Source organism: Megalopta genalis, chromosome 4 (assembly GCF_051020955.1).
Source record: "Megalopta genalis isolate 19385.01 chromosome 4, iyMegGena1_principal, whole genome shotgun sequence".
Lineage (NCBI taxonomy): Eukaryota > Metazoa > Arthropoda > Insecta > Hymenoptera > Halictidae > Megalopta > Megalopta genalis.
Genome location: NC_135016.1, coordinates 16,059,346 through 16,069,043, shown reverse-complemented (window position 1 = coordinate 16,069,043; position 9,698 = coordinate 16,059,346). Strand labels below are relative to the sequence as shown.

At 35.5% G+C, this 9,698-nt stretch overlaps 1 protein-coding gene across 1 annotated transcript in view; it reads right to left on the bottom strand.

The window, feature by feature from the left end:
* Window positions 1-274: 274 nt before the first annotated feature.
* The window catches only part of LOC143259277 (potassium voltage-gated channel protein Shaw-like), a 421,748-nt gene continuing 412,324 nt past the window's right edge, over window positions 275-9,698 (bottom strand). The window contains exon 5 of the mRNA XM_076520713.1: window positions 275-3,900. Within this exon, the coding sequence (XP_076376828.1) occupies window positions 3,836-3,900 (65 nt within the window). The 3' untranslated portion in view covers window positions 275-3,835. The remainder of the gene's footprint in view (window positions 3,901-9,698) is intronic.

Below are 9,698 nucleotides of genomic sequence, written 5' to 3'. Positions count from 1 at the left end.
GATAAATAAGTAACAGTTACGCAATACATATATAACTGATGTTAAAATTCATCGTTTGTTCATGACTGCTGGTATGCAAGGTGTTTCGCTTAAAACAGCAGACTTAAATATCTTCTCCAACAGGGATGCCACAAAAAATATTGTATCTTCGACTATCTTTGAGAATCATTTTTAACGGAGTTTTTAAGATCCTCGATCTTGATTTGCATATAAATGCATTTTTTTTATTGCATCGTATAGCTGACGTTAAACTACATTGAAGCCAAAGGTCATGTTTTGAGTCTCGGAGTCGAATGTCATTTCATGGAAAATTCATCATGCACGTCAAAATGTATTTTAACGTCAGAAATGTGCACTTAATCAACATCGATGACCTTTAAAAACTCCGGAAAAAATGATCTCGAAAAGAAGAAACTGCTATTTGCATCGTATTCGTCATTCCATATACGATAATTTTTTGTAACATCACAATTGGAGAAGATATGTAGGTGATTTGTTTCAAGCGAAACATCCTGCGTAACAGATTTTTAAAATCCAAGTTAACGATATCGTGTGCGATAAAACTTGTCGTCCGATAGGTTGCTAAACAAATGGGCACGCAGCCGAGAAAATCTGCGGCATCAATCGCACCAGCCAAAATATTTTACATCGAGCGTAAGTTGCACGGGCACTCACCGTTTACCGTCGCGCGTTGCTGGAGGACGAGAGTTCTGCCGAGCGAGAGAAGAAGCTGCATGTATTCTTTTGTATACACTATCGATCTATAGGGGCGGATATATTCAACTCCTTGCACTATAACAATGAGTTAAACCAGTGACGAAGATTTCATACATAAGCCATCGAATGTGGATGTTATTTGTTCCTTCTGAATCGAAACAAAATTTGATTCTTCTATTATGATAGTTTATGAATGAAAGTGAATTTAGTCACGTAAGGAATAAAAATTTTATCAAGGAACTTAGCAAACACTTTGACTGCTATGTCAGACACATATGTATACAACGTTCAACAAGACTGGCACAAAATGTAAACAGAACGTGTTCAAGCGATCGACTGTTGGACAACAATGCACAGGGACGAAATTTAGGAGATCCTCATCGAGGGCCCTTGCACGCAGGGTAACCTCGTGTAAAAAGGCCCGAAAATTGCATCGCTCGCGTGCAGCTGTTTATATTTTATGTCAGTTCTCGTTGAACGAAGTATAAGTGACGCAATTATACGTTCAGGTTTAAAAATTTATTTCCGGGGATAATTAACTTTACATTTATCGAATATAACATATTACATTTTTGTATTCTCTTATTTTGTCTATTTAAAAACGAAAAATTGAATACGCCTTATTCGATAAATGTAAAGTTAGTTATCCCCGCGCGCGCGAGTACAAAGCATTTTAATCTGATTAAATAAAATGCTTTCGTTTTATGCAATTTCCGGGATGGTTTGCATGACAGTGAAACTGTTAAAAGCTGCATAAGTGGTAACGAACGTGAAAGAAATCGTAGTGCAAGGGGTGAACTGTGAAGTATTCCGTCTCCGGCGAGCGAGGCGAGCGAATGTTTCCTGTTTACCGGAAGAAAGACGGATCCGGGAACAAGCGTTGGAGGGATCGAGGGTACTGGAACAGTGACTGGTGAAAAAAATGAAAGAGATACAGCCTGACGCTGGATCGCGAGAAATCCCTGAATATTGTTTGATCGGTGCATACGAAATGTCGGACCTTTTGTGCGCGCGGAGCTCGCTTATTAAGCTTCTCCGCTGATTCGGTCGTTTTCACGGTTCGCCGGGGATCGCAGGTTCTACGCGAGATTCTTTTTTCCCGTTTCGCAGAATTGCCGAGCCTGAGCGTTCCTTCAATTAAGAGCACCGATTAATTGCTACCGCTAATTGCTTCGGATTTACTACGCGTCGTTCCTCTTGCAGGATGCGCATAACAATTCGTCACGAGAAATACGGTTACGTTTATTTCACGTTCGCTCACGAGTCTTGATCGATCGGAGCACGCGGACTTCCTTGCCCTAAATCTATTACATTCGTGATATGGATTATACGTGGTACGTAGATATTGCGAATTTTCCCTCCGTCAGATGTCATAGAAGCCTCTTTCCATCTCGCTTTCCCGTTTTCTTCGCGATGGCTCGGGAATATCCCCCAACGAAAGTATTCGACTTCCATTATCTTATTCCTCCTCACGCTCGTCATCCTCTGTCACAAAGAAACTACGAAACGGCGTTCTTTTGAAATCAGGCAGCTCCGGTCTACGGGAGATCCCTTTCTGTCTTTCGCTCGTGAAACGTAGAAAGGTACGTTCGCTCGCGGAGACAGATACTAATGTGGCTCATTCGCTGCGATGGACCCCTGCCGCGCGCGATCCAGACTATACAGTGGCGCACGGTTAAATTTACATCGTGTCGGGAACCAGCGTGGAAATTCTCGCGTGCGGAACATTTTGTCCTAGCAAAAAATGACTCGAGTACGGCACGACAATGTAAGAGCAACGACGATCGTGGTTTGGCAAATTGTCATTTTTAGTTTGCCTTGCGTTTGTTATCGTAACATCGATGAATAGCTGGGATTTTTCTGATTAAAATGAGCTCAAACACCATGTATATCGGATTAAATTACGCCCTCCTCGAATTAATTAATAAGCAATTTATAATAATAAGCTTTTTGATAAACGACGTTCGATTGCCGTCGTGTGTGGACTCATTTTAATCAGAAGAATCTCAGATATATAGTGGTGCTGTAATTATAAAAGCACGACGACAATTACTGGAAATAAAATTTTTTTCCTTGCGCGTTTGCTTTCCCAGTCGCGGCAGCCTATCGATGCGCGTCTATCCCTTTTCGTTTCAATGAATCCAACCTCTATCATTGTGTGTCCGAGCTCGAAACGCTGTGCTGCGTGAAGACTGTGCGATGTAAATTTAACCGTACGGATTTCGTATAACTTTAAACCACTCTACCGCTAACTCAATCGAATAACATACACATCCGCGCTGTTCAATACGGAGTGGCCGGCTACTCGACGAATTCGTGTAAATTGTCCACCGCAGAAATGGCCGTGAAAAATTCGCCTGTATCTTATTCGAGAACGCGGGTAAAGTAACTTCGATGAAACGGATTAAGCGACTTCGCTCGTTGAAAATCGCGTTAGCTTGGAAAGCGTGAAAGCTCAAGGAGGCAGTCCCGTCTCTGGTTAAAATATTGCCGGCGTCACTTTCGGCATCTGTGAACGAGAATTCGAACTGAACCGACAGTTAGAGGACCCGTGCTATCCGGACATAACCTCGATTGCCCAACGTAAAAACGCGCTGGTGCTGTAGACAGAAACAAATTCGGTTTCCATTAAATGCTTGGACATTTCTTGTTACATTCGAAGTAGAAAGTTTTGAGCGTACTCCGGTTAGACGACACCTCATGGCGGAAATGTGTTCTCGCCACGAGTGCTCGACTGTATGAAAGAGGAGGAAGGAGAGAGAGAGAGAGAGAGAGAGAGAGAGAGAGAGAGAGAGAGAGAGAAAGAGAGAGAGAGAGACAGACAGAGAGGAAGAAAGAGTGAAAGAAGGGAAGAAAGGAAGAAAGAATAGTTCTAGTAATTCCCGTGGCGTCGTCGTAAAAAGCAACGCAATTCGTCGCGGTAAAAATCCGACATTTCATCCGCAGCGATCTAATATTCCCTTATAGACCGTGCAATCTTGATACCCGTCTTCAGCTTGCTCCTCCGGCAATCTTTCCCCTCCGTCCCGATTCTCTCGCCCTATCTCATTTCGACTTGGTCGTCCCAACGGCCCGGTCGAATGCGCCTCGGCAGTGGAGAGTAGTCTTGGTTCCAGCTTTAACCCAAACCTCCGGCTGTCTTGGTCCCGTTAGTCCGCAGGTTACAGTTCCTCCGGTCCTCCTCTGGAACCCACGGTACAAGAAGAAAAGGAAAAACAAAGACACTAGAGACACTTCTGCTCGGGCGACAATTGCTACTAAATTGGCACGCGTTTCAAAGAGGTTAACCTCTCTCAGCTCGAGCTCCTTTTTCTCAGTGTTAAATAACCTAAAGAGCCTGTCTATTGAGAAGCTGTTGAAGATTTCGGACCTCGGAAACATTTTCTGAACCGAATCAAACGCGTTAGGTAGGTCGCCACATTGTTTCTAGTATACCAGCGTTCGGGAAAAAAAGTTAAAACTATCAAACTCTTAATTTTCGAGTGATGTATCGTAATACTTTTTTTTAAATAAAATGCGAAGGTGAATTTATTGTTAAATACAAAAATGCCATTTCGCTTAAAAAAATTCGAGATGTCTTTTTATTAAATAAAAAGTATTCTTCCATTTTAACGAAAAAATTATGGTAAAGTAACAAAACTACTATTACAGGATACTATAAGTGTAATAAGTAGAATGTGTACAAGTACAGTGGGAAATGAACTTTAACTGCTTTCTTACGATTGAAAGCGTCGAGGAATCGGGACTTTGGCGGATATCGTATAAACAATTGAAAATGATGTATATTGAGCGTCTAAACGTCAAAATAAATCTCTACTATATTTAACATTTCTGCATATTTATGCACTGAAGGTCCACTGTAATATCAAATATAACGTGTCCTAAATTAATATGATACAAAATCATAAAAAGATACCTTTGGGAACCTTTTTTAATGCATGATTCAAAGATTGTAAATTTTTAAACAATTGTAATTCTAAATACATAATTCATAAGAATAAAATTGGACACATTTCTCCATTTTGGACAAATATGAATTAATTAAAGCAACACGAATTTAAAGTTTAATATGCCACCAATCAATGTATAAAATTTCATGGGGGTATCTTTTAGTACCTTTTTTAAAACTCGTATCAAAGATGAAAAAAGTTAAAGATACAAAATTAGGATAAATTTAGATTATTTCATAAAAACCTTTTTTGCAGTTCGAAGATCTTATAATACTAAACGCACCCTGTAAAAATCTAATTAAAAAAACAAATAGCTTCCAAGGGACTCGTGTTTGAAATAGTGCAAGTACTTCAATGGTACATTTTTAGTCTTAATTTTAATAACAAATTGATTTATTTATTATTTATTATTTAGTTAAAATTGAATATAGTTTTGCAAACTACGTTCTGTTATGAACATTTTAAGATAGTCAAGTATACAGATCTTACACTTTTATTTTCTGACTTATTTTCATTGGATGAAACACTAGGTGGTAAGGTTATAGTACCTGTTGTGAAACAACGCTCAATTGTGACCCCTATTTGAAACAGTAGCACAAATAATACAATAAAAAATAGATAAGACATACGAAAGTGGATGTACAAATTCTACTCATGTTTTTGAATATTTCTCTTTTATAAATTCACGTACGCAAATATAATTAGGTAACAATCAACTATAAAAAATATATTTATTCGAATAGAGGTGGTTTTAAGCATGAACATACTGTTCCACGTTGTGTACTTCAATTTTTTCATTTTTCATTTATGGAACAGTTGGCATCCGTGTTTCATACTCAATGTCTTTAAATTGGAACAGATATTTCAAAAGAGCGTTCCCGATTAGGGTCATTGAATATGAAATACAGGGACATCGTATGAAAACACTATACCATAATAGGTATATGCTCACACTTTATTATTTTATTCGTATTATTTTTTATGCATATAAAATAAATATAACCCTTGGAAAAAAGTATTCGATCACCTTTTAAAATGCAATAACCTCTTTAAAACTTCACTAAATGATTTGAATTTCTTTTAAATGTTCAAGAGACTAGTTTAATGTGCAATGAATAAAATACTTCTTGTTAATTTTGGCATTGTTTGGAATGAGACAAAAAAATAAGAAACACTTGTTTTTTATTTGTACCTGGAACGAAAATTTAAAAAATGAGTTTCGTAGATCTAGGTAACTTATATGCATATTGAAAATTTCATCGAAATTGGTTGACGTTGTTATGAGCTACAAGCAATTGAAAATTGTGAAAATCGCAGTTCTTTACGAACTTAAACCAAAAACAGGTAATTTTTTAATTTTCAGTGGTTGTAACTTGACTATGCATCAACCGATTTCAATGAAATTTTCAATTTGTATATAAGTTACAGGGATATATAAAACGCATGGTTCAGATGAAGAAGTTAATAAACGAGTGTTGTTTTATCTTTTGTTGTCATTTCAAGTAATGGCAGATTTAAGAAAGAGTATGCTAGTCGTTGTATCGTGAATTAGTCACCTTTAACACTTAAAGAAGGATTCAAGTCACTTAGACCAGTTTGAAAAAATGTATTGCGTTTTAAAAGAATACTATTTGTCAGGGGTTGTATTTTGTAGTTCATTAATAGACTGCAGATGTTTATGCAAATGCATATGTTTATACGAAAGAGAAAAATTTATGTGACTTGGACAGTTTGTTTTATCATTAGAGTATTTTTGCATATTGCACATGTTTTGTGTATTACATATTTTTTCAATATACAGGGTGTCGTGTAATTGGTGGTACAACCTGATAGGCGTTGATTCTATTTGAAAAAATAAGTGATAATAAAGACTAAATTTGTTTTATTCACAGCTTCGTTTTCTCGAAAAAACTTAGGCTGAAAAAATAATACTATTGAATAGGAATCAAGTGGCGATTCTACTTCCCGTCATACTACAAGCCACGCGAACTTGACACATCTTCTTTTAACGTAGAATCAGCCACTATCCGGTTGTACTACCAATTCATGACACTCTGTATATGTCTTATCTCTGCATATTTCATATATATTCGGTTGATCAGATTCTAACAAATTGGGAACATGATTAGAGGCGGCAATGTTTTACGCAAGACATATTCATACTACCAAAGAAGTAACTATCTTTCATATTGTTTCATTCAGATAATTAAGATTAACTGAGCCTTTAATTCTATACGAGATAATTAAGTTTTCATTTATCGAATGATCAGTTTTGTTACAGCTATTGCAATAATTTCAACGCTTGCGGAGTGTAAGGTATGTGACGGAGAAATAAAATGTCCAACCGACAATACATGTGGACTTGTATTTGTCAACAATAGATAAATGTTTTGGAGGCTAGTGTTTCAGCAAAAGATGACCAATATGAGCCTGGATATTCCATGTGATTGAATAATATGAGTGAATAATAAACATAAGTTAAACTTTAAACACGTTTTTCTCGAAACTGTATTTTTAATATCGGTGGTCACGATGTATCAAAAAGTACTGCATCGATTTGGACGAAATTTTTGCAGCCTTTTTTACATATAAAAAACTTGTCCTTAAACGGAGGATTTTTTTTCTGTTTAGTATTTTGGTTTTTATAGTCTAAAAAATATCTATTTTTCATAAAAAATTACAACTTTCACTTTGAGCGCGTGCCATCTTGTCGAAAATCAATATTTCGAAAAATCCTTCGTTCAAGGACTTTAGACTATCAACTAAAGAAATATTTTTCGTACACATGATTTCAGATAACCGAATGAAGGTGATCACCGCGAAGTATGTTTTTTTTCGGAAAGCACTCATGAGAGCTGCCATAACTTACACATTTTTGCATACTTTTAAATGAAAAAAGTACATTTAGTAATACAAAGCCTGATTTTTCAAATAAAGGAACATCGGTTGAAAAAAGAAAAGCACTTTATTAAAAATTTTGAGAAAGAAATCTCCCAAAAACACTATTTTTTAAATTCCTAACTCAGTATTATAGAGCAACACAAGATATTTTCAAGGATGAAAATCTTCTTGACGACTTGGCTTTCATTGGGGCTTGGACTTCAGCATTTGACCAGATGCTATAATGAGATTAGACTCGAACACATGAAAGTTAAATGATTCAATTCACGTAGTTTCAAATTTGATTACTATGCTATACCAAGTTCACTTCTTGTAGAGAAAAAGTAAAAGAAAAATATAAACATCTCCCAAAAATAAATCTTGGATTTGGAATATTTTCAAATTTAGTAACATCTTAAGTGATGAAACGACTGCAAGTCTAGATAATGTATCAGCACGATATTGAAAAAAGCAGATGTATGCTTCTCTATCACATCCTGTGATGTTGAAAGAACATTAAATTAATTTTATCTGATAATTGTCAGTAATTAAATGACTAGAATAGAGAAAAAAATTCGTAACACATTGTGATGCAAATTACGATAAATAGTAGCAAGTACAGTAGTAGTAGTAGTAGTAACAATAGTAAGTAACAAAAATAGTGCAGATAATAATACAATTTGCATATAGTTATTGTGGTTTCAGCATCTATATTTCATATTCCTGAATATATTCTATATTAATTTTGCATATGTTTTGCATATTTCGGCATATAAATTTTGCATAAACTTCCGCAGTCTATTCATTCCATTATCTAGAAACGTCAATCTGCCGAACAGTAAAACGAATATTAAACGATAACACTTTTAAGTTGTAATAAAATCGATGATTTCGATTTGGGCTTCGGCATTCGAAGTGAGATGTTGTTTCGTGGAATTTTGGAACAGATTAAAAAGACGAGACTATTTAACACTGCTTTTTTGTTTTTGTAATCAGTAGGAAAATATCGTCCTTTTGCATCGTCCTCAGTTTTTTAGAGTCTTAAGTTTTTAAGTCCAATTTTCAAATTTAACCGTTTGTTCTGCTTTAGCCGTAATAGCTGTACTAATGATTCTTACAATTCGTGTAAAAAGTATTCATAAGTATTTGAAATTACGAGAAAAAGATAAAAATTCTGACAATATTGCTTTATTACAGCTATCGGTCGAAATTGTCCAAAAACGTGGAAAACAGTGATTTTTGCAACCTTTAATTGATTTTAGTTCATAACAACGCCAAACGATTTTGACCTTTCATCTATTTTTGTAATTTCAACTAATTGCAATGGTTGCAAAAATGTTTTAAATATTGTAGTCAACTAGTCCCTCTCTAATAACTAAGACGAATTCAAGTCATTTGATTCTTTAAAAAAGTTATTACCTGTTTCGAAACTTTGCGAGTCACTTTATATACGTACAGTGGGCCATAAAAGTGTTCGTACTCCTTTGAAAACGCAATAACTTTCTCAAAACTGAACCAAATGACCTGCATTTTTTTTAGATGATAGAGGGACTAGTCTACTAGACGATGACTAAAAAGCTTTTTTTTAAATTTTGCTATTACTTGAAATGAAAAGAAAAAATCAGAAACCCTTGTTTTTTAACTTTTTTATTTGTACCTTTTATTTCAACGAAAATTTAAAAAAATGCCTTTTGTAAATCTCAGTAATTTATATGCGTGCTCAAAATTTGATCGAAATCGGTTAACCCAGAGTCGAGCGACAGGCGTTGAAGGATTTAAAAGATTGCAGATTTCTTATAGTTTTTGATCAAAATCGTGATGAAACTGCGACTCATAACAAAAAACTCATAACAACGTGAACCGATTTCGATAAAATTTTCAATATGCATATAAGTTACTGAGATCTACGAAAGACGTGTTTAAAATTTTTTTATCATTCCAAGTAATACCAATATTAAGAAAAGGAACATTTCAATCAACGTCTAGTAGACTAGTCCCTCTATCATTTAAAAAAAATTCAAGTGAGTTAGTTCAGTTTTAAAAAAGTTATTGCGTTTTAAAAGGTGTACGAACACTTTTGTGGCCCACTGTATATACTTTTCTAATATTTCAGCACACTAATCCACGAACAGAGTCTTCAATTTTTCTCGG